This window comes from Dendrobium catenatum, unplaced genomic scaffold (assembly GCF_001605985.2).
Source record: "Dendrobium catenatum unplaced genomic scaffold, ASM160598v2 fragScaff_scaffold_1220, whole genome shotgun sequence".
Classification (NCBI taxonomy): Eukaryota; Viridiplantae; Streptophyta; class Magnoliopsida; order Asparagales; family Orchidaceae; genus Dendrobium; species Dendrobium catenatum.
Genome location: NW_021319682.1, coordinates 4,435,264 through 4,462,172, shown reverse-complemented (window position 1 = coordinate 4,462,172; position 26,909 = coordinate 4,435,264). Strand labels below are relative to the sequence as shown.

Sequence of the window (26,909 nt, the reverse complement as noted above, 5' to 3'; positions counted from 1 at the left end):
GCTTAAAGCTAATCCTTAATAAATATATATTAAGTAAAATAGTTATACTTTAAATTTATAGAACCAAACATATAATTAATTAAAATTGATTAATCATTTATAACAATTCAAAGCCAATAAAAAAATAAATAACAAACTTCAATAAAATTTTAAAATTTATACTTTTTTTGAAGCTCAACTTGAACTCAATAAAGAAAAAAATGAACAAGCTTGAAGAAGATAATATTTAACTTGTCTCGATTTATTACAACGTAGCAGATGCAGATGTATCACATTTCCAGCTCTTATTGTTGGAGAAATGATTAATGATTCTAGACAAACAAAATAAGTAGTAAGAATGTCAAACTCATCTCCTACATCACTTTATCTTTAAACAATATATTTAAAGCACATCGTTTCAACAATCCAAAAGGATAAAAACAATTGGGCAAGATAAGTTGTGAGACAATGGGTCAAGAAAGTGCACATACTGAGTTATACTTCAAAATTTAAACAACATTACGTTACTACTGAGAAACGTGGCATACAACTTTTGTAAACAGCTGTAACTGAGTGTTGGTATAGAAAAAACAGAGAGAAAAGAAAGAAGAAATAGACAAAAAAATTTATAAGTGTTTGGAAAAAACAAGAAATCTTTCTTCTTCCTCAAGGAAAAGCACAAGAAGCCATCTCCCTTTCAAGATTATTGATATTTCTCCCAACAGATCTGCTCGACTTCTTCCTAAAAACAATACATTAAGACTGGAGTAGCACCTTGACTTGTCATAAGGTATTTGATAGGAAGTCGATGTAATTTCAAAAAAACGAGGGAACGATAAAAGAAATTTAGGAAGAAGAACACACGAGACTCTTTTTATTGGAAGAACTAAGAAGAAAAATACAAGATACAATTGGATCTTCAATTGGAGAGCCCAAATACCCTAAGAACAATTTAATTTCAACAAACTCCAAACATAATCTGAAATCAATCCATAATTAGCCTTAAATAGGCTCCCATAATTCCCTCCCAAATCAACCCCATTTCCCTATATAAATCCCCCTCATATTTGAATTCAAATTAGATTTATTTCCATAATTAATTCGCTCCCAATTGTAATTAAAACTTTACTAAACAATCCCCCTTAATTCCCCCTTTTCCCTAAATAATTCCCTCTTAGATTTTGAATTTAAATTAGATCTCTTGCCCTAAATAATTCCCTCCCAAATGTAATTAAAAATTTTCCTAAGCAATCCCCCTTTGATTAAGAACCTTCCTAAATAGTTCCCTCTTAATTAGGAAACTTCCTAATTCCCTCCCAATCAAATCGGCCGGTCTATCAGTATCGTTGTTATTATAAGTTTAGTGCTTTCCTTCATTAAGTGACAAGTTTAGTGCCCTATATAGTTCCTTTCTTAGGAAACTCCATCAAATATTAATTAAGTGTACAAGTTAATGAGAAAACTTATTTTCCAGAGTTGTCAGCTATCTAGATCACGTGTAATTGATTTATGAACTAGTAGATGTCTGATTGAAGATGTTCTAACTCCATTTTGCGCTGAATTGATTTTCTTATATTGAAATCTGGTAAGCATTTGTAATTTTGAAATAGTAATTAATCCTACATTGCAGATAAGATTATCCTATTTGTTGCATTAGATGGATGATTTTGGCTTGATGTTATATTATCTCATCACCATGAATTTTGATACATTAAGGGATGAATATGTAAGATTATCTAAGCATGTCAAACGCAAAGAGGAGAAAACATAAAAATCAGGACGACTAGAGTAAAAATAAATATGAAAATCTAGAAGATAACTGGATCGCAATAGTTAAGTTGGATGAAATTTCATGCTCAACTAAAAACCTAATATTTCAAATGAACCAACCTAGAAATTCTAGCGTAGGAATCAGTCATAGTGGCCCCCGCTTTCCTAATGAGACCATAGGGAATCCATATCATAGAACATTTAACATCAAAGACTACAGTGCCCATTGTTTGTTAACATTTTCTTTTACTTTCTTCCTATTTCCTATTAATTTCTGCTATTCCATTGTGCGCCAGATCTAAAGTGAATATTGTCAGAGCCCTAGGTGGGCCATGCTTGGTTTAATTCAACTTAGGAGGAAAAATTTGAATGTGGGGGGCTGTTTTAGGAAGTTTATAATTGTCCTTTGTTGTTAATTAGGAGCGTAGGAGGTAATTGAGATCTCATCTTGAATTTGAATGAAAGTTTGAGATCTCATCATGTGCTTGGGCTCTAGGGTTTGCTAGAGACTTGTTGAGAGTTGTTCTTCCTCTCGAATCGAAGAAATCTATCTTTGTTTTCTTGCATCTTCTAGTGAAAACTTTGTTTTCTTTCCCTATTTTCCGCTGTTTGGGTGCAATACTTGCTGCAAGGTTGCTGTTTTTCTGCTGGGACAGCAGTTTTCTCACTGATTTTGGGCTAATTTCGACTAGGTTTGCTTGCGAACTCAAGAATTACCTTAGGGTTACTTGCGGACTCAAGTATTTCCTATCAGTCATCCATAAGAAAATATAATAAATAGAAGAAAAAATAAATAAATAGTTAAAATATCATTGTCCTTTAATATAAAAACTAGAAAAGGAATCATTACCTGTCAACCAAAATGTTTTGCAAAATAGCATCAGACATTCCATGTAAATATTCTGTATGGTCCAGAAAATTCCTGCACGAGTAAAATGTATTTAAAATAAGCACTAAAATGAGATATCAACATTGGGGGGAAAAAACATTGAGATTAATGGCAGACAACATTCCCGGGGTACAATAAAATGCATGCAATCCCTCATAATAATAATTTGTTCCGGAATCAGCCAAACAATTCACAGACTATGCAAGAGGAAAGAAAGAATATGAAAAGCTGGGAGGTAACATAAGAGAGTAATTAGATGAAGAATTATAAGGGGACAGTGATGTAGACCGGAGGGGGTAATAAAAAAATTAAATATTTGAAATTCAATTTCAGATTTCCCTTAATTAAGGGATTTGAATTTGAAATTCAAATAAGATGGAGGGAAGGATAAATAGATGATTAATTATTCCCCTAATTGAATTCCTTGATAAGGAAGGAAATAATTAAAATAAGAGAGAGATGGGGCCAGCCATATGGGGAGGGAGGAGAAATGTCTACATACAATGTATGTGGACCATAGCATTAAATGTGATAGGTAATTAAATATGAAAAAAAATTCATATTTGAGAGATTTGAGGGGTTTCCTAAATGAGAGTTGGTTTAATTAGAAAGCTTTTGGAATTCAAATTATTTTGAATTTGAATTCAAATTCTTTCCAAATAACAAAAGACTAAATAAGGAAATAACTAATTGGGATTTAATTTGGGATCTAATGAGAAGTGAGAGGGAGGTCAGCGGTTAAGGAAGGATATAATGGGTGTAATTAATGGGGAGAGGGGAATTGGGAGGGAATTTAAAACTTCCTAAATCATGATTCTAAATTAGAAAAAGGGTAATTAAATAAAATCTAATTTAAAATCAAATTAGACTTAAATTTAGAAACTTTTCTAATTTAGCTTAGTTAATTTTAGGAAAGTATTTGAAAATTCAAATTTGAATTTCAAATATATTTAATTTTAACCCCAAATTAGGTAGGCTAATTTTGGTAGGTATCAATGATGATTGAAATCATCATTAAGAGAAAAAAAAGGGATGGGGTGGCCGGCAGCTAGGAGGATGAGGAGATGGGGTGGCCGACTAGGAGGTGGTGGTGGAGTGGTTTATGACCGGCGGTTGATATTGATAAATTGGAGGAGGCTTGTGGCTTTGAAGCGGTTTGTGGGAGAATCGACCGGTGGCAAGTGGGGGATTTTGGCCGGCGGTCAAGGGAGGAGGAAAAAAGGATTTAGAGAAAGAAAGATACAACCGTGAGCCCGAACACATCCTGCAGCTGACGAGTAATACGTTGCCCTTCTCCAATGGACTTCAAGCCACGAGCCCGAACCCATCCTGCGGCTGATGGAAACTCCGATTCCCTCCCATAAGAATCTCACCCAAGTTCTCCCCAAAGAACACAAGTGCAAACAAAATTTCTAATAATTCATCATTTCTAATACAAGAGACGGGGCCTCTATATATAGGCCTCAAAAGAAATTAAAAGACAAATTTGCCCTTTAGGCTTACATAAGACAAGACTCTTAAATAAAAGGGTAAAAAGGGATAATTGCAAACTTAAATCAAGATACAATTAATAAACTAAAATAAAACGGAGTGATCTCGGCCATCAAATAATTTGAATTCCAAAAGCTTTCTAATTAAACCAACTCTCATTTAGGAAACCCCTCAAATCTCTCAAATATGAAATTAAGCTCAAATTTAATTACCCCGTCACATTTAATGTTATGGTCCACATACATTGTATGTGGACATTTCTCATCCCTCCCCATATGGCCGGCCCCATCTCTCTCTTATTTTAATTATTTCCTTCCTTATCAAGAAATCTAATTAGAGGAATAATTAATCACCTATTTAACCTTATCTTAATTAAGGAAAATCTGAAATTGAATTTCAGATATTTAATTTTTTTATTACCCCCCTCCGTTCTACATCAGTTTGGTATCAAAGCATGGTTGCCCGGGATGCGAACTCGACGGAGTCGAGCTTTTTTCCACCCTGGGAGAATGATGCGGACATCCGACTGTGGACGATATTCAAAGGAAGAGTAATGGGGATTTTAATTTGGGATCTAATGAGAAGTGAGAGGGAGGTCGGCGGTTAATGAAGGATATAATTGGTGTAATTAATGGGGAGAGGGGAATTGGGAGGGAATTTAAAACTTCCTAAATCATGATTCTAAATTAGGAAAAGGGTAATTAAATCAAATCTAATTTAAAATCAAATTAGACTTAAATTTAGAAACTTTTCTAATTTAGCTTAGTTAATTTTAGGAAAGTATTTAAAATTCAAATTTGAATTTCAAATATATTTAATTCTTACCCCAAATTAGGTAGGCTAATTTTGGTAGGTATTAATGATGATTGAAATCATCATTAAGAGGAAAAAAGGGATGGGGTGGCCGGCAGCTAGGAGGATGAGATGGGGTGGCCGACTAGGAGGTGGTGGTGGAGTGGTTTATGGCTGGCAATTGATATGGATAAATTGGAGGAGGCTTGTGGCTTTGGAGGGGTTTGTGGGAGAATTGGCCACTGGCAAGTGGGGGATTTTGGCCGGCGGTCAAGGGAGGAGGAGAAAAGGATTTAGAGAAAGAAAGATACAACTGTGAGCCCGGACACATCCTGCAGTTGACGGGTAATATGTTGCCCTTCTCCAAGGAACTTTAAGCCACGAGGCTGGACCCATCCTGCGGCTGGTGGAAACTTTGATTCCCTTCCATAGGAATCTCACCCAAGTTCTCTCCAAAGAACACAAGTGCAAACAAAATTTATTTTCTTAATAATTCATCATTCTTAATACAAGAGACGGGGCCTCTATATATAGGCCTCAAAAGAAACTAAAAGACAAATTTGCCCCTTGGGCTTACATGAGACAAAACTCTTAAATAAAAGGGTAAAAAGGGATAATTGCAAAATTAAATCAAGATACAATTAATAAACTAAAATAAAACGGAGTGATCTCGGTCATCAATCTTCGACTCTTCCTTTGAATATCGTCCACCGTCGGATGTCCGCATCAGATAGAGAGCTAGAATCAGGTCTTATGTGTCAATGAGGCTCAGGGTGTGAATAAAATGGCACAAAGAAATTATAGAAGTTTGAGAAGAATTTACAGATGAAGCTAGAGATGTATGCTAATCTTCGGTTTGCCAAGGCAGCATGTTAAGCTCCATTTCTTCAGTGAGGCAAGCTCAATACTTTGAGAATGAACTTTGTGATTAAGAACCAATGGACTCACATTAGGACGACGCTCAACACAAATCCAGGAAGAAGCTGCTGCGACTGGATTAGGATGGCCAGAAGGACAAGTAATTTAGTCCTTTAATCCTTTTACTGATGGAAATGTTATCTCTAAGGATCGAAAACAAATCCTTTGACTAAATGCAGCAACAAAATGGTGGCTTTTAATAAAAGGAGGACCAAAATGCTATGAAGCTAAGAAAGATAAGACCGAATTGTTATTTTCCCAGTTCGGCTACAAAAGATATTATAAATTAGAACAAAAAATTCAAACGCTAAAGCCAAGAATAGACAAGAAAAGGCTTTCTACTGAATGCCTTAAAAAATATGATGATAAATATCTGAAATGATTCATAGCTCAAGAAATAGGCAAGAATATGAAGAAAAGGAAAAAGAACATGGGGTGGAACAAAAGGGGCAAGGGGAAGGGAGTTATTTGCTACCCTCCAAGATGAACAGACGCGAGATTAAAGAGTTTACCCAGAAAAAATTGCTGGCAAAGAACAAGAAAAAAAAATAAAGGACTGAAAGAAGAGAAGTAACATATAGGAATATATTCCTTATTCATCGTAAGAAGAAAGAAAAAGATAAATGAAATAACAGGAGTAAAATCATGATAGCCTCATTCAATTCAACAAATGGTCAAAAACATATATTATAAAACAAACATTTGACAGAAAGCCACAACTAGTAAGCTTGATAATTAGCAAAATATCAAAAGTGGTTGCTTTAAACTTCCAATAGATGAGTAGACTTAAGTGCAAAAATTTTAAAGATAGAACAAAGCATTCACTTGTTCTCTCGGCTCACCAAGAGGCGCCAATATGCTAGTGCCTAAGTGTGAGTGCACAATTCACCTCTTTGACTCTGCCTTATGGTGTAAACCCTCTTTTTTGCTAAGTATTGCGCAACTTTACTGTTCTGCTTCACAAAGAACATAAAGCACGCTATTGTGCTGTTAAAAATTTTGCAACAACTATAACCGGGATGATTAGCTTAGAAGAATTATAAGTGACAACTCCTAAGAATAATGATGAAAACAGCATAATGCTTTATTTTATTATAAGTGCTTCTTTTCTCTAGTACACTTTTCCTACAGAAGATGGACATTCAGTAAAGTGAATAATATCTGGCGTGCACTGGCAAAGTATAGTAGCTAAAGCAGGGCCTAATAGTCAGGATAGCATTCCCTGTAAAGATTACAATCTGATACTTACAATCATAGCCAATTCTATATCTTGCTATTTTTTATGCTTTTTTTGCTATCAATATTACTAAATTAAATCCAACTAAAAAAAATTACTCATCCTATGAGACCTGACGTTAGTCATATACTGAGGTTTGCAAGCTATAAGTAAACATACATTTTATATACATTGAAATGTAAATATCACGCCACAATGTAGGACTTACATGGCAATTGCAAAACAAAGTTTATTCTTATTCGACCATAATGTACAATAGGTAAAACACCAAGAGACAAATAGAAAACTAAACTAGAAACAGATTATAAAAAACAATGAAAAAGCACTAAAGACTACTTGACATATTTTTCTATAAAAAATACCGAGAATAGAAGTGTATATCTTTTCCATTTCTGTGGATTTGAATGCGATCACCGTCAAATTTGCACTCTGCAACAATCTGCTTACCATGGAACTAGAAGAACAAAAGTAAGTTATTTAAATGCATATTTGTAAAGCATGATCTTGTCTTCCATCATTCTGAACCACCAAAATGAATAAATACTGTATATGTGATTATTTAGGAAAGAGTCACCATCCTGACTCAATGACTCAACGTGCTCATCAGAAAAATGAATTGAATGAGACTACCGAGAATGTCAAAGATAGAAAGTCCCCAGAAAGACAGAAAAGCATAGAAGCACAAGTGGAAATGACAAAGTTTATTGTAATATAGTATGAGAATTATGAATAACTGATAATACTAGACAAAGATTTCAGCCTCACTAATCATCACCAATCATCTTTTTTACACATTTGTATGAATTATTCGTTACGAAAATAAGGAGTACATATAATATTTTGCTGTGATATCTTTATAACAAAAAAAAATTCTAATGTTAATCCATTTTAGTTATTGATGTTGTCAAAATTTTTTCCTTAAGCAAAAAAATTTATTATCAATCAATGAAAGGAGTACAATACAAAGCAATTATATAGGGTTTATGGTTATTGTTGTAATTGTTACAAATGATATGGACAAGAATGAATTTGTTGTTTTCTTCTGTAAGAGCTATGATGATGGTGCAGATGATGTCAGCATTTTGAAGTTAATAATGTTTATGCTGCAATATAATAGTAAATAACTAGCTATCAACTTCATCCAAAAGAATTGTATCATGTCCTAATGATGCTAGCTAAATTTAAACCAAGCTACAAACATTTCTCACATCATGCTCAGCAAACAGAAATATATGATTGCTATGATCATTTTTTTTTACGGATGGAAAAAGAGTATCCAAACTGCTCCGACAAATTCTCACAAAGGATTTGTTTGATATTGAAGTAAAATCGTTGTGCTAAAATATCTAATACAAAACCAAGCCACTGCTACACTAACAAAGACTAAGGTTTCGTTTGGGACATCTTTAAACTACTTTATAAAGTGACTTTTTATAAAACAATTCTTGAACTCTAACATTTTTATATTAGAAATCTGCTTTAGAAAAAACTAAAAAAGCTGTCCCAAATGAAGCGTAAGAAGCCTCTTTGAAAGTGCTTTCTAATCTTCATAGAGAAGGAGCATATGTAGTACAAAATTTTTCAACATAAGTTTCATATGTTACACTTACATAGATTAACAAGTTCTTTAACAGCGTCTTCCCAAACATTATGGAGGTGCACATAAAATATGACACATTTCATCAAATGTTTCCCCCAAAAATTTAAATTGTGACATGCCAGGCTTAAAAATGTAAAGCAGTTGAAAATCATTATAAATTAGCCTCAAGCTTCAATAAAACTAAAGAAATTAGATGCTCTCTACAGGTAGTTCAGACATATTGAATACTCTTCAACATCCAATATTGTTAAAACTGAACATGAAAATAGAGAAGGCTAGCTGATACTCGATAAAAAATAATAAAAAAAATAATAAATAGCATTCCTACAGGACAAGGATAACCTCTAGCTCATATATATATATATATCCAACCGGATAGGAACTAGAACAGAAAAGAATTTAAAATATTTATGCAAAAGCATAATAAGCCACAACAACACAAAAATTATTCAAACCAATACTGAATTACAAGCAAACCTACCTTCTTCCATGCAGTAGTAGCATCACTAATCCGCATAGCCAGCTGAGGCCTAACAGCTTTCCCCACTTCTATATCCTATTGTTGAACAACAGTACGCGTAAGTGACAAATCAAAGATTGGAACAGAAAATTGTCGAAAAAAGAAAAGAAGTTTCCATTAAAACTTTCTGATGAAATTAAGATTACTAAAATGCAATAAAACAAAAAAGTTGCCTACCATGGAATTAGGACTTGAAAGGACTGGATATGAGTTTGGCTATTGATATGTCACACAAAACCGCTTTAATCGGGCACGAATCTCAATGCACATTTGAATTGAAAACTTCCAAAATTGAATGTGGGACCATCTGAACTTTGATTCCAACAAATTTATAATCGAACTAAACATCTCGACGAGACAAACTCAAAGACATAAAAAATGATCCAATTAGAGCCGGAATAAGCTCAAATAAAGGGCCTAAAGCATAATTAGAAATTTCAAGATATTAATTGAATAACCAAATGATCTCCAAATTTGGTACGTTTATAGTAGAATAAAATGGCTCGACCAGACAAATCCAATGAGCCCAAAATCTCTCAATTCCGACAAGATGATGGGTCGTCCGATGGAGCGGTCTAAATTTTCTCCATATATAAGAGCATGTCGATCTCAAAAATTTATAAATAAACTCTCGCTCTCTACATGAGGGAGGAAGAGGAGCATGGATTTGGAGCTTAGACTTTAGTTTGATATTCAAGAGAGCTCTAAGGTTTAAAGGATCCTAAAGACTGCCATGCCACCGTTTGACTGTTGTCTTCAAGCCTTCACCGGCTTACCACTATGGCCTACCGGTCGTCGTCATCCAAATACAATCCTTCTGACATCCATCGCCCGCAACTACAGTCCTCCAACCTTTGTCGCCCGTTGAATATGGTCCCTAACAAACTTTCTGATATCATGTCATGCCAAAAAACTATGAACCTGCGACATTGAAGTCCGCCTTGTCCAATCTCATCCTTACTAACAACATGACCCAAAAATGTCAAAGACCCCAACCAAAATTCACAACTCAATAGACTGGTCTAAATATTCTCTAAACATCACATTCATCATATACATAAAGACAACGGGTGCATTAGATACCCCAAAATGCATAACTAAGAACTCAAAATGGTCATATCTAGTACTGAAAGATGTCTTTGCTATATCCTTAGCATTCACCCTCAACTAGTGATATATAGATTTCAGATCAATCTTCGAAAATGCAAAAGCACCTTTGAAATAATTAAATAAATTGTCAATCTGAGGTAACAAATATTAACTGTCACTCCAGTCAATTCTCTACAATTAATATGCACCCTTATCGAACCATCTTTTTTCTTTACAAATAGTACCAATGCACTCTCAGGGAGATACACTAAGCTGAATAAATCTTTTTTCCAATAATTCTTGTAACTGAACTTTAAGTTAATGAAATTATTTAGGTTTCATTCTATATGGGGTCTTCGAGATAAGGGACATACCAAGTACCACATTAATACAAAATTCTACTTCTCTCTCAAGAAGTAAACCTACCAACTCTTCAATAAATACATCTAGGAACTCCTGTACTATAGGAACATCATCAATCTTCCAAATAAATTTACTTTCATCTCTCACGTATGTCAAAAACACAAAATTCCTTCTATTCCACAACTTATTAACTTACAAGGTCGATAGTAGACATGACAATACATCTCTAAAACCTTGCAAATAAAACACCTCTTCATCAACATGCAATGCTACCCTCTTCGATTGCAATCAATATTAGCTTCATACTTGCTTAACAAAATTCATCCCCAAAATAACATCAAATTCGAATAAGGGGAACACGACCAATCTAGATTCTAGCTTCCTATCTAAATCTCAATCTCACAAATAAAAACTTGGCTAGAAACTAAGAAATCACTCGTAAGCAACATAATAAACAAGCCATTAAATAAAGAAATAGGAAATAAACTCAAAATATCCAAAAATCTTACAGATAGAAAAGAACGGCTAGTTCCAGAATCAAACAAAGTATGACATACTGAGAAGAAATAAGAAATTACCTCTCACCATGTTCGTAGTATCTCTAGCCTCCTGCTTAGTCAAACTGTATACTCTAAGCTGGGCTGGAGCAGCACTAACCACAATACTTTACTCCCTCTGAGCTCCTCCAGACAATCTCCCAACGAATTACTTCTACTAGATGATCCTTCACTAAAAACTCTCAAAGGAACCACTCTTGTCTGCCTGTCAGACCTCTCGTCTCCTCTAACCCCCCTTCCCCACCTCTTTGGCGACACTAAGCTATCTTGTAACCAAATTGACAACATCTAAAACACTAGCCAGTAATAATGAACCAACATCCCTGATGTCTCCTGCCACAATATTTACATACTAGAACACTACTCGGGGAAAAATATGGACGTGCACTACTGGAAACTAGGACCTCCTCTCCTTGATTCACCGTCCCAAATCAAATAAACTTTCCACCAGGCCCACTACTAGATGACTCTCCACTGAATCTCTTCCTACTTGCATTCTAACACTATTGGGTTGCCATCAGGTCATTCTTTATCCATTTAGCTCTCTAAAAGAGCTCGATGAGGTCACCAACAAGAAAAGGAACTAAAGGATGTCTCAAATTATTTCTCAGTCATCTCGAAAACCGATAACACTTCTTCTCAAAAGTGTCAACTAATTGCGAGGAATAGTTGGCTAGTGCAGTGAATTTAGCTTCATACTACATCAAAGATTTGTTAAAAATGACTCTTGCATCTGCAGCTAACAGATGGCGGCACGAACCAACGTCTAAATGTCTCCTTAAATTCTTTCCAAGAAGTCTCGGCATTCAACTTTCGCTGATATTTATCTTTTTGTTGGCCTAATCACCAACGCTCAGCACCCCCATCTAACTAAAATACAATGAATTGTATCTTCCAACTCTCAAGGCGCAACATACTATCAAATGACCAACAACTAATCTTCATCCATTCTATGCTCTACAACACCCTAAAAATAAAGAGGTTTCAGCCCCTGAAACATCTACAACAGCTTGTCAACTTCATCAGCCCTTGGCATAAGCATCCTACTTTATGCTTCTCCAATCCATTGGGCTACTAAACTAAAAAACTGCATCATCAAATCTGATATCATGACCCCTACTGTGCTCTGCACATTCGCAGCCTGACTAAAACTTTGTTCATCAACAATTCCCTCCTCAACTTGAGGGTTCATCTTTTTCAACACTTTCACCTATCAAATATACGCATAGTTCAACTTATCGTACATAAAAACATGGGCATACATGAAATAACTTTAAACCATCTCAGCTTCCTAACACTTATCTAATTATTATTCCTGTGGCTCTGATTATAATTCAAATATATAAGATGAGCAAACCACTTGCTCAATATATCATATGGTTCCTACTACTACAAAATTCAATATAATAATATAAGAAATAGCTACATTACATGAACAATAGTTTACATTTAAAAGTAGACTATCCTAACATTTTTAGTGCAAAATGTATTAAAAAACTTTAACTTAACATCAAACAGATGTTTTAGATTTACACATATAACAGTAACATAGTAAGCATCCCTTGAACAAGAATTCAGATGAGGGATAATATTTCACAGTATCATATGGATATGATTGTATAATATAAACATTTTCCTAAACATGATATCAAAACATAGACAGCATCACATACAACATAATATGAATACATAACATAATATTCACATTTCCTAATGCATCCTTCGACATCTACTTGGTCATCTCACACATGTCCAAAGAAGAAAGAGGAATTACATTCATCACGATTTTATTTATAACTCCACTTTCACTTATACCTCCACTTAATCATCCTGCATATGTTTAAGACAAATGGAAGAATACATGAACACATATAAACATGATTATAAGGGCCCTTCTAACTTCTCTTGTATTGCACTTAAAACTCCACCACATTCCCCCCATCATTCCCCTTATTTCATCACACAATTCAAGCACATGAACATTGATATTCAACATGTATAGCCAACAACATCAATATTTTCAGCATGTAAGCACAGTAACATTGATGATTTCAACACATAAAAACACTACTAACATAATGCAGGAATACATAAAATACTCACTTGTACGACGGCCTTAGTGTTTTAGAGAGAAATAATTTCGTACATACTCAATGTTGAAAAACCATAAAACCTTTTATAGATAGTGTTTATAACATTGTTTGGAATCTTTCATCATTTTATAACACTTTATGTTAACACCTACATAATTAACAAATTATATGAAAAATCCTGCATTTAAAACCACTTGGCGAAACTTTGAGCTTTTCTTATTCAAATGTTCAGAATTATTTATTCTACGGCATATCAAAAGTTATACATTAAAAAGTTTCTCAAACTAATCTGCATCAAATTAAACCCTATAACTTTTACCTAAATTACTCAAATTGAAAACTGAAGTAGGATAATAAAATCTTACATCGAGGCAAACAATTCATTTAGCAATCCTGACAAATAAATCTAGCTCAGCGACCTCCAAACTCTTTTTTTCCTTTCTCTTTCCCATTTTATCTCCTCTGGTCCCTCTCTCGACGTTTCTAATGATTGAAATTGGATGAGGGGTATTTTGTTAATACTTTTAGATATTTATATAAAAATATAAATATTGGTCCAGTGTCGCGATGCTGACTTACCCAGCGCTACTATGCTCCCAAGAAATTTTGGTTTCTGAAAAATTCTTATAAATAGAGACCTCGTCGCCGCAAGGTCCAATGAGGCAGCGCTCTCAAGAAATCAAATTTTGTTCATTCAAACAAGAAGCTCAACACCACAACGCTCCCAGGGAAAATTTTCAATTATAAATATTCTACTTAAATCAACTTCATAGGAAATCCATAAACACTTAAATAAGCATATAATTATTATCAGGTTCATTTATATTCATTGTAGATAGACTGGATAATATAGTAATGGATATTACATTCTGCCACTGACCAACCACTGGGGTCCTTGGATAATATACGCCAAACTATGGTACTTAAAGCTTTGTTGTCCACCATCTATATTAACTCTGACTCCCAACTTCAACAGTTTGATTTGTGTTGAATTCCTGCCAAAGGGCTCTTTCAACTTCAACCAACTAACATGTTCTTTACAATGTATCAATTCCTTCTCTCAAAGAAGGCTTCACTTCTAATAAAACAAATACTAGTGGAATCACCTCAACATGGCCCGGCCCCAATGTTTTTTCATTTTCAAGATTTTTCGCATAAAAAATTTGGTGTTGCTTATAATTCTTGCACTCTTCTTCTATATGTATGTGTGTTGGATCTTATTACAAAGCTAAAACATTAAACTCTATATCCCTCTACTGCTGCGAATGTTCGGACATGCAATAGTAATCATCAAGCACTAACCAAACTCTAAAACGATAACAAAGAAAAAAAGACAAATGCTATATCACTTAAAAGAACAAAAGCCTCCCAAACGTTAAGGCTATATATTTATAAAAATTGCAACTAATATTAAATTTAGTTATCAGGGCATCAACACGGTCAAATGAATTTACAAACCATCAGAGAAGCCTAGTTACATGGTAATATAATATTAAGAAACTGAATAAAAGTATAAACTAATAGCATTTTCAGAGATCTTCGTGCATATATATATTGAAATGAAATGAAAAATAATAATAATTGAAGAAAATAAACAAGTAACATGAGCTATAATCATCTGTGAAGATCTTTAAAATTGCTGAGTTATCATCGTGAAATTGAGCAAAAAAGAACCTGTCGTTTATGCCGTTGACCCTTATCTTTCAACTTTTCACAAACAAGCTTAAGGTCACAAGTCACATTGAAAAGGTCTTCAGCATCTGGATGAAACTCATGAAAAATACTCTTCTCACTAATTCCCAGCTTCAAATCTATACAAGTAAAAAAAGAGACTTAGGAACAACAATACTGAAAAAAAAAAGGAAAATAGTGCCAGGTCATTAAGGAGAAATACCTTTTAGTATGATCATTAGAATCCATTTCATTTCCACTGCATTTGTTTTCTTAATGAGACCTGAAAGGACCGCAGCTTTGTCTCCCCTGGACAAAAAGAATTAATCAGGCATCACTGACGTAAAACAATCATTTGAGAAACCAAAAGCTATAACATTAAAGCTTACAAAATCATCTGGAAAATATATAAAATCAGTTATCTAACTATCAATCATTCCATCTTTTATTTAACAAGCAAAGATGGTCCAGAATACGAGGATCTAATAGAAACATACAGCTTATAAAAGAAGAAAGCGCTGCCCAATCAAACTACTATAAATTTGTCATAAGTTTTGGAATTTGGAATAGCCATAAAATTAGATTCCCGCTAGAACTACTGCCCTAACATGAAGAAAAGATTTAGTCCCACATCATCTGCTAGAAAAACTATCAGTTAATAGGTTTTGACACACCTATAACAAAATCAGTTTTTAATAAACTTCAATGTTCGGAATTTGATCTATAAGTAAAAGACTTTAAAGAAATTAAAAAAAAAAAAAACCGGAAATACAGAGTTGTTGTACCTCTCAGTTTGAGTTTGGAAGTATCCAATTTAAGTTAAATTCCTTGAGAACTATTAGCAAACCTTACCACTTCTAATACGCACCTAAAATTGAATCAAAAATAGTTTTGAAAAAGAAGCAATTACTAAACATCAAAATAAATCACTTTTAGATGGATTGTTTGGTTGAAGTCCCTAAAACTAACCAAATTATGTATTTTGGCATTCCTTAAGTGAAGCATTTTTAACCCCTACTTTCTCCGCTAAGGGTTTAATCAAACTATAAGGAAAACGGGGTTGTGTGAGCATAGTCTTTTAGCTTATCTCATTAGCAAGTTATTTCCTTCCAATCTCCTCCATCCATTGTATGGCCTGTACACCCATTGTATTTGCTCTTTCTTCACTAATTAATATCCTCCTTTGAGGCAAAGCATCATTAGAGGAAGGAGCTGGGGAATACCGGACCACCAGATATGTGCACATGCCCTGCTTTGGTTCCACTTTCTGTTATACCGCTTTTAGTTTGTTAGCTCAGGAATTAGTTTGCTGCCCTACTTGTCCTTTTTAAGTTAGTTATCATAGTATCTTTTTCCTGCTATTACTTATAGGAATAGAAGATAGAAGAAAAGCACTCTTGATAATTTTCATTTTAGAATACAGAGAAGTTACAGTCACTGTTCTATTGAGTTCTTCTTGCTTGCTAGTGCTTATCTCTCACAGGATACTACATCAGAATTGGTATCAGAGCTAGATGGCCGAGAGCAGCAAACGGGTGGCTCCCAACGAAGAGAAAAGCCTTGAAGCCCTTTGGGTTTAACACTCAAGTCTCGCACACCAGCTGCAGGAGTTGACGGAGGAGTTCTATCACTTCCACGCTGAGGTACGTCAAGACCTGAGAACTGTTTTGGCTCGTATGGAGCGAAATCCAAACCTTCGTACAGCAATGCCGGCAACCACACAGGTAGCTCGCCAAAGGTTTGATGGGGGACAGAACCCAGTTCGTGATACACCGGTATTGGAAGATTCAGATTCAGACGAAGGAGCAGAACAAGTCACCGCCCTGGAATTTTCAGAGTCAGATGAAGATGTGGCTCAGCCTCGCCGGCGACGACAGCGGGAAACAGTCCGTCCTCTCAGCGAGTTTCGCGTCAAACTGGACATTCCGTTCTTTGACGGCAAGCTGCACATCGAGGATTATCGGATTGGGAGCGAGCAGTGGAAACATTTTTTGAATATATGGAAATTGAGCCGACAAAACAAGTAAAATACGTTGCGTGTCGACTGAAAGGTGGAGCCCGCGCTTGGTGGCTTCAATTACTGCAATCGCGACGTAGAGATGGTCGAGGGCCTGTCCGCAATTAGCGCCGAATGAAGCGGTTACTTCGCGGGCACTTTCTACCCACAGATTATGACCAGTTACTCTATATGCAATATTAGCATTGTCATAAGGGGAACAGGTCAGTCAGCGACTACACCGAGGAGTTTTATTGGTTGAGTGCCAGAAACAATTTAAATGAATCAGCAAATCAGCTCGTAGCTCGTTACGTAGGGGGTTTGAAGGAAACAATTCAGGATAGACTTGAGTTGAATGCCGTTTGGTCACTGTCACAAGCAGTGAACTACGCTTTGAAAGTGGAAATGCAGTCGACAAGGCATAACAAGGGCAGTCAAGGAAAAAGACCTGTTGAATCAGCAACCGATAACATCAGATCCACAACAGTGAATGTGAATCAAAACCCACAGCCTTCACCTGGAACTCAGTCTACGGGCAACTATAACGGCAGGAATGTTGATGTGCGAGCGAATTCAAGGTTCAAAGGTGTGGCTAAAGACAATCCATATGCGAAACCGACCACCCTCAAATGTTTTAGATGTTTTCAGCCGGGGCATAAATCGAATGAATGCCCAACAAGACCTCAAATTTAGTTGATTGAGGCAGAGGATGAAGACGTTACAAGATGGTGGAGAGGAAGTAAATTCTGCTCATGAAGATGTAGGAGGTGACGAGGGTGAACCACTTGTGTGTGTAATCCAGAAGCTGCTACTAGCTCCCCGTCACGCGACTAACTCACAGCGGAATGCGGTGTTCAGGACCAAATGCACAATTGGTGGAAAGGTTTGTGATTTACTAGTTGATAGCGGTTGTACAGAAAATATAATATCCAAGGCTGTGGTTCAATCTTTACAGCTCAAAACCACGAAAAATCCAAACCCATACAAAATTGGTTGGGTGAAGAAAGGCATGGAGATGACCGTCACCGATATGTGCCGAGTATCTTTTTCTATTGGGAAACATTATGCAAGCAAAGTACTCTGTGACGTAGTCGATATGGATGTTTGTCATATCATCCTTGGGCGGCCGTGGCAGTTCGACGTGGGAGCAACACATGATTGCAGAGCAAACACTTATGCATTTGAGTGGAAGGGCAAGAAGCTGAGGTTGCTGCCCAACAGTCAAGAAGGTAACTCTCTGGTGACTAATGATAAAATTGTTATGTTCTCTGTGACAGGAAATCAATTGATTCATGCCTGGAAGGAGTCTACCAAAATTCTGGCCTTAATTGTAAAGGAGCAGAAGAGTTCCCCATCGTCTGCAGCTATGCCAGAGACCGTGGAAGCTTTACTTCAACAATTCTCAGATTTGGAACCTGATAAGTTACCAAATGAGTTGCCACCAGTCCGAACCATACAGCATTAAATTGATTTGGTGCCTGGGGCCACACTACCTAATCAGCCTCACTATAGATTGAGCCCGACTGAACACCAAATTTTGCAGCAAATTGTGGATGAGTTGCTAGAAAAACAACTTATTCAGCATAGTTTGAGTCCTTGTGCAGTTCCAGCTTTGTTGGTGTCGAAGAAAAACGGTAGTTGGAGAATGTGTGTAGACAGACGAGCAATTAACAAAATAACAGTGAAGTTCGGATTTCCAATGCCGCGCTTCGAAGAGATGCTGGAGAAATTAGCGGGTTCTCAAATATTCTCTAAATTGGACTTACGAAGCGACTACCATCAAATTCGAATCAGGCAAGGTGATGAATGGAAGACGGCATTTAAAACACGAGAAGGACTTTACGAATGGAATGTGATGTCATTCGGTCTTTGCAATGCTCCCGCAACGTTCATGAGGCTCATGAATGAAGTTTTAAAACCTTTCCTCAATAAGTGTTGTGTGGCTTATTTTGACGACGTGCTAGTTTTCATTTGCAGCTTGGAAGATCATTTGCAGCATTTAGAGGCTATCTTCGAAGTCTTAAGGAAGAACAAATTGTATTTAAACATCCCCAAGTGTGAATTTGCAACACCCACGATGCTGTTTTTGGGATTCAAGATCTCCGTTGATGGAGTATCCGCTGATCCAAGGAAGGTGGCGGCAATAGTTGATTGGCCAACTCCAAAAACCTTCTCATAAATAAGGAGTTTCCATGGCCTAGCCAATTTCTACATAAGGTTTATTAAAGGTTTCAACATTATTCTTGCTCCAATCACTGATATCTTGAAACTCAAGCAATTTCAATGGAAAGATGAGCATCAGAAGAGTTTTGAAACAATTAAGAATGCATTATCTACGGCACCTATCCTCATCCTACCCAACTTCGACAAGCCATTCTCAGTTGAAACCGATGCTTCCACGGTAGGGATTGGGGCTGTTCTGGCACAGGACAACCGGCCCATAGAGTTTTTTAGTGAAAAATTATGCCCTTCACGACAACGCTGGTCGGTGTACGAACAAGAGTTGTATGCAGTCGTGAGAGCATTAAAATAGTGGGAGCACTACTTACTACATCAAGACTTTGTGTTGTGCAGTGATCACAAAGCCTTGCAATATATAAATTCCCACAAAAACATTAACCGCATGCATGCGAGGTGGATTCTATTCCTACAGAAGTTCACATTTGTGTTAAAGCACAAAAGCGGAGCTCAGAAAAGGGTGGCAAATGCCTTGAGCCGCAGGTCTGCTTTGATCACACAGTTGCAAACCGAGTTTGTAGGATTAACCAGCCTCTGTGATTTATATGTGACAGATAAAGATTTTGCTACAGCTTGGCTTAGCTGCATCAACAAAGAGCCAATAGAGGAATATTCTATAAGGCACAATTTCCTATTTAAAAACAACTTGCTTTGCATTCCCGATTCCTCTTGGCGTCAATTGCTCATACAGGAAATACACAATGGGGGCCTTGCAGCCCATGTGGGGCGAGATAATACGTTGATACAAATGCGAGCTAAGTTTTATTGGCCACATTTGAGGAGAGAAGTTGCAAGGTATGTTGAACGGTGAACTGTTTGCCAGACATATAAGGGAGGTGGACAAAATACCGGCCTGTATCAATCGTTACCGGTGTTGGACTCGATTTGGGAAGATCTAAGTCTAGATTTTGTGCTTGGGCTACCGCGTACGAGACGTGGGAATGATTCTATAATGGTAGTTGTGGATCGATTTTCGAAAATGGCGCATTTTGTGGCGTGCAAGAAAACATCTGATGCCTTGAACATTGCTAAACTCTTCTTCTGGGAGATTGTGAGGCTGCAGGGGGTGCCAAGAAGCCTTACATCCGACAGAGATGTAAAATTTATAATCCATTTTTGGCGGGAATTATGGAAGAGGCTAAGCACACAACTCCAGCTAAGTTCCGCTTATCACCCGCAAACTGACGGGAAGACCGAAGTTGTGAATCGAACATTGGGAAATCTACTCCGCTGTCTCATACAAGAACAACCGAAAACTTGGGATGAAGTCCTCGGCCAAGCAGAGTTTGCATTCAACTCGATGCCAAATAGATCTACGGGTATGTGTCCCTTTAGTATTGTATATACAAAAATGCCCAACACCTGTGTTGATGTTGCAGTGATCCCGAAATGTAAGAGCAAAATCGCTTCAGAGTGGGTTGATCAATTCACTGAGATGCTTTCTAAGGTTCATCTAAAGCTGCAAAGTTCCAATGACCAATATAAGTCGGCCGTCGATGCTCACAGAAGGAAGAAGATATTCGAACCTGGGGATCTCGTTTGGGTTCGAATGAGAAAGGAAAGGTTCCCTACAGGCACTTACTCGAAGCTCAGCAAGAGGAAGTTCGGACCGTTCCGATAACCAACCGTATCAATGACAATGCATATATTGTCCAGCTCCCAGCTGACTTTAACACTCCCAGAACATTTAACGTGTCCGACCTCTATCCATATCATCTTCCTGATGATGGTTCAGTTGATGTTGAAAGTCAAGTAGCAGCTCCAGCTCTTTTTGCGCAAGGGGAGTATGATGCGGAGCATCATTAGAGGAAGGAGCTGGGGAATACCGGACCGCCAAATATGTGCACATGCCCTGCTTTGGTTTCACTTTATGTTATACCGCTTTTAGTTTGTTAGCTCAGGAATTAAATTGCTGCCCTGCTTGTCCTTTTTAAGTTAGTTATCACAGTATCTTTTTCCTGCTATTACTTATAGGAATAGAAGATAGAAGAAAAGCACTCTTGATAATTTTCATTTTAGAATACAGAGAAGTTACAGTTACTGTTCTATTGAGTTCTTCTTGCTTGATAGTGCTTATCTCTCACAGGATACTACATCATCCTTCCACTGCTCTCTATTTCCCTGCCAATTGCCCACATTTTTTTATCAAATTAATTCTTGAGACACCCAATCCTCTATTTTCCAAAAAAATCAATGCAAATTATTTGACAAACATTCATTTCTTCTCCATACTTCGTCATTAATTATCTTAACACAAAAAATTATACTACTAGTGAATCTTCCTATCAAAAACTTAAATGCATTTGAACATGAACATCATAAGCAACTAATTTGGCAAGATTTAATGTTGTCAATTTTATTATTAAATTTGAGTAGAAGAGAGATTGGTATTGTAGTGTTGTGCATTCGAAAGTAAGGGGGAAACCCTTTCTCTACTTGTGCTATAGTTGACTTTTTGGTGCTTTGACTGACTGGGCATTGAAGAAGATAACATAAACCAAGGTTTGAAATTATACAATAAAGTATTGAAGCATTTTCTTTCCATGAGGCAAGGTGAAGCCTCATAACCAAAAAATTAAATTAATGAAAATATGACATAATAAGAAACATGCTAACACAAAATAAAATATTAAATTAATATCATTAAAAAATAAAGTAAAGCCATTAAAAGTCATACAATGCTACAACAAACATAAAATAAATAACCTCTCATTCCCAATCCAACATAAAATTCTCCTAATATTGTAAAACAAGTTGTTTAATCTCATAATTTATGAATTTAAAATTTCTCCTCCTTTCATCAACAACAACAACGTCTAGCCTTTATCCCACTATGTGGGGTTGGCTACATGAATCCTTTTTTCTCCATTGTACCTTGTTAAAAGTTAAATTCTCATTTAAATCTAGTAAAGAAAGGTCATTTCTAATATTTTCTAACCAAGTCTGTTTAGGTCTACCTCTACCTTGCTTAACATAAGTCAAATTTAATACATCTACTTTCCTAAACGGGTCATCAAAAGGCTGCAATTTTATGTGACCAAACCATCTAAGGTGACTCTCTCTAATCCTATCTTTCACTGGAGCTACTCCAACCTTTTCACATATGTGCTCATTTTGTATCCTGACTCTAAGAGTAAAACCACTCATCCACCTGAGCATCCTCATCTCTGCAACACTTAATATAATATTATGATTCTCTTTTGATGGCCAACATTCAGCACCATAAAGCATTGTAGGTTTAACTACCATCTTATAGAATTTTCGCTTAAGTTTGAGGAGGACTTTTCTATCACACAACAAGCCTGATGCATTCAGTCCATTTCAACCATCCAACTTGAATTCTACTAATTAAAGAAGTTAGGATTTCCAACGCTAACTGCACAATTGAACTCCGCATCAAAGCCCCTCCAAAGATAACAGAAATGCGCAATTTATAGCCAAAAAAATCGCTTCTCGCAGAAGCAAAACCCATCCGCTGCAAACCCAGTACCTGCCCTCCCTCAATGAAAGCTGATCAAGCGCGTCGTTCACCTCTCTGATCGTGAGCCCTCCGGAAGCCGAACCCTGCCTCCGCTGCAAAATCTGACAAAAGAGAGCAGGATAACTCAAAGAATGAAATTAAAAATATATAAATATACAAGGAAGAGAGGAGAAAAGAGTACATCGGCGGCAACGAGTGCGAAGTTTCCAACGTTGGCTCCGGTGCGCGCCCCGCCCTTGCGCCAGTTGATAAGACGGAGGGCATCTTCGGAGTCCTTGGATATGGCGAGGGCATCCACCAGCGCGGCTGCGAGAGCGGACTCCTTAAGGCCGTAAGTACCGCGCTCGCGATCGAGGGAAGGGAGGATAAGGCGTATAGCACTGAAGTAGTCCCGGCCGGTGTAGACCCTTTCCAAAAATGTCCGAAACCGGTTCCGCTTCTTCACCGCCGACCGGTCCCGGCCCATCGCCTCGAACATGCTGCACAGCAGGCCGAAGCGTACCGTGGAGTCCGTCATCCCCACCGCAGACGATACAGCTCTCTCTCTCTCTCTCCTGAGTCTGGAGCTGACTTGATCTTCTCAACTGCTGTGCTGGTCTGAAGTGCTCTAAAAAATGGAGGGAAGGATGCTTGGCAGGGAAGCTGTACCACGTCGCCATGGGCTGACCCGGGATCAATTCAGACTCTCTTATTGCATTATAAAATAATTTTTTGATAAAAAATTTTTAATTCTCAAACTGAACTTCTCAAATAGACGAATTCAAAGGCATCAAAATAGGTCCAATCTGAATCCAAGTGAATTCAAATTAAGGGCGAGAAGCCTATTGAGAAGCTTTAGAGAATTAATTAGATGACCTAATGGTAACCATATATAACATGCTTATAATCGAATCGAGTGGCTCGATGAGAAAAATCCAAAAAGCCTAAGATCGCCAAATTATGACATCATTAAGGCACTCAAATGCTTAATAAATAATTCATGATCGACGGAGTTGATATCGGTCGTCCATTAAACACACCCAACATGTCATTGATAATCTCTATATTTACTAACAATGTCACTCAAAAAATAACTATAAATGAACCCCTCATTTTTCACAAAGGGGATGAGAAGGAAGAGATGGAAACAAAGGACCTCTCTTGCTTTCTCAAGCTTGCACCGTTAGGTTGCTTAATGTCATTGAACTTCCACCTGGTCGTCGACTGATGTCGGACTTCCTTCCAATCACCGTCACTTGAATATGGTCATTTCGACTGCTGTTGCCCGTAGAACTGGTCATTTCCAACCACAGTTGCCCGACTGCGATCTTTTCGACCACAATTGTCTGGCTACGGTCCTTCCGATCACCGTCACCTGTATACGGTACCTCCAACCATCGTTGCCCGACTACAGCGTGTTCGACCACCATCGCCCACTGATTACAGTCATTCCGACTGCCATCACCCGACTATGGTTCTTCTCACAATCATCGCCCGACAACAAACCTTTTGACCATTGTTGCCCGATTATATTCTTTCCGACCATTCGATCCTTACAATCACCATCATCTGACTTTGATTCTTCCGACCAGCGTTGTCTGATTATGATCCTTCCAATCATTGTCATTCGACTATAGTCCCTACAATCGTCATCGCCTGACTATGGTCCTTCCAACCACATTCACCCAAGTACAGTCTTTCCAACCTCCGTCGCCGGCCGATTACGATCCTATGACCACCATCACCCAACTACGGTTCTTCCAACCATCGTCCCCTAACTATGGTTAGTGTATTCATATTTGTACTATAGGCAAGGGGGGGCGCGTGCCCCCCTTAAATTTTTTTTTTTCCTTGAGCTACAAGTGATATATGTTTTTTTTTAATTAAAACCCACTGATGGGCTTACGCGTTTATTAAAAATAAGCGATTACAAAAAGTCCTTAGAGAGACTAAAGGCTCAACTAAAAGAAAAGAAAACACATTGAAGAAAATAAAATACAATAAAAAGAAAATAAAATCTAATGAGCCATAAGTCTCTGAACTAGATACAAGTACAATGAAAATGAACTCCTATTTGATCAACAGGTCCAGAAGACTCCAGGGGAAATTGATGATGGAAGCACTGAAAGGAAAAACTCCATCTCCAACACTTTAGAACTTTACTCTTCAAATCTTCAGCAAAATCTTTTTTCCAAAAACAATAAGAACCAATTTGAGGAAGCTTTTTGGTATCTGAAAAAATCTTATAAGCATAGAAGTTAAATAATTCATAAAATCCATGATAAAAAACTAGATCAAGATCGTATCTTAAAGGCTCAGGGTTAAAAAATTTATTACAGAAGAAGTAAAATACCAATTTTCTCAAAGAAAAACTGGTTAGGATAGCAATAGATTCAGCAAACATCAGAAACATCCAAACAATCCAATCTTCTTCAAAACCAATACCAACAATCCAAGCATAACCGACAGCCCCATTCCAGCCATAGAAAAAATAGAGACAATTGGTTATTGAAGCCACTAACCAGCTAAACCAATCAAAATATTCAAAGAGATATGGCAAAAAAAACTTCCATAACAAATTAATAATTCTAAAAATTATATTATGGAAGAAATAGAATACCAAATATCTCAAATGAATGCTTTTAGAATAAAAACAAATTGTTCCAGAATTTAACTAAGCTTTGATTAACCAAATAGCAAATAAAACCCATATCAGTTATAGTAGAATAGGTATTGAACCAAGATAAATAAGCTAAAAAATCCACCATCCAGCTATCCCAAACAGCAACTTCAAAGAGAAAAGGCAAATTAAACTTCCATAATAAATTGATTAAACTAAACATCATAGCCAAACTATCAATTATATTCGAATATATGGTAACCCACATTTATTAAGATTAATTATACCCTTAATAAAAGGGGTATATTATGTTGATGAAATAAAGTAAACTGATTCAATCTAGCTCCAGTTTTAGCTAAAAAATCAGCAGCAGAATTTCCTTCTCTCCAAATATGAGAAAATTTATAGTCCAAATGAGAGAACATTTTTTTGATGTCTTTTAAAACATAAAAAGTATCAAAATTGTCATTATGATCAGAAAAAATACTGTTAATAACTAACATAGCATCAACTTCAATCCAAATTTTAAAGTATCCAAAAGATAAGCAAATTTGAAGGGCTTTAAAAATCGTAATTAGTTAAGCAAATAAAATAGAGCAATTACTAAGAGGAGAAGAAAAAGCCACCACTAGGTTACCTTTGTCATTTCTTAGAATACCCCCACAACCAGAATAGTCTTTAGAAACAGAACCATCAGTATTAACTTTAATATAGTGAATACTAGGTTTCTTCCAAATAACATATTTGAAACTTTCTTCATGAAGGTTTTCAAAGATATTAGCATTTAACTTTTTAGCTATAAATTTAAAGCCACAAAATTGCTTTTGATGAATCAAATTAACCTTATAAAGGCTATTAATTTTCTCTTTGGTTCTAGCAATTATTCGATTATGATTCATAGTAACATTCCTATGTTTAGCATCATTTCTCTCAATCCATAAGAACCAAATAAGAGAGAGCAGTAACAACTTTTATATGTCCCAAAGTAGTATTGTGACAAATAACAGTTAGAAAATGATTAAAAGATAAATGACTACTAAAATAATTGGTATTAAAAAAATTATCAAACCAAATCCAAACTCTAGCAGCAATGGGGCCATTAATAAAAACATGATTGATGTCTTCTATATGATAACAGCAATAGCACTTAGAAGGAAGATAGAAACCTTTCTTCCAAGGAATAGTATCAACAGGAATAAAACCTTTTATTATTCTCCAAACTAAAATAGAATAGGATGTAGGAATGTTATTGCTCCAAATACTTTTGAAAGCCATAGAAATATCTTTCTTTTTTATAATGAAATCCCAAGCAACTTTAAACACAAAGTTACCATTATAAGATAGTTTAAAAAGAATATGATATTTTCTTTGATTATCCAAAGAAAGATTAAAAATTTTAGTGCTAATGAATCAGATCAAGCAAGATTTGCATATCCCAAGTATTGATATGAAAAAAATTCTTTACTTTAATAGCCGAATAAGAAACAGTAGAAAGAAGGGATTCAATAGAACCTTAAAAAAGCCAATTGTCTTGCCAAAAAAAAAACAGTTTCCAGAATTAAGACCCCCAAGCTATAAGAGGTTCCATAATATTCTTTATTTAACAAAGCCTTTTCCAAATTAAAG

General features: G+C 36.3%; 1 protein-coding gene across 2 annotated transcripts in view; it reads right to left on the bottom strand.

Annotated features, from left to right (window-relative positions):
* LOC110100303 (DNA ligase 4) overlaps nucleotides 1–23,345 on the bottom strand; it is a 51,726-nt gene extending 28,381 nt beyond the window's left edge. For both annotated transcript variants that reach the window (XM_020827747.2, XM_028699201.1), the window contains exons 1-7: nucleotides 22,866–23,345; nucleotides 22,694–22,785; nucleotides 15,193–15,278; nucleotides 14,973–15,109; nucleotides 9,158–9,232; nucleotides 7,439–7,530; nucleotides 2,600–2,671 (exon numbers count right to left, since the gene is read on the bottom strand). In XM_020827747.2, the coding sequence (XP_020683406.1) occupies nucleotides 2,600–2,671; nucleotides 7,439–7,530; nucleotides 9,158–9,232; nucleotides 14,973–15,109; nucleotides 15,193–15,278; nucleotides 22,694–22,785; nucleotides 22,866–23,201 (890 nt within the window). In that variant the 5' untranslated portion in view covers nucleotides 23,202–23,345. The remainder of the gene's footprint in view (nucleotides 1–2,599; nucleotides 2,672–7,438; nucleotides 7,531–9,157; nucleotides 9,233–14,972; nucleotides 15,110–15,192; nucleotides 15,279–22,693; nucleotides 22,786–22,865) is intronic.
* Nucleotides 23,346–26,909: the final 3,564 nt, after the last annotated feature.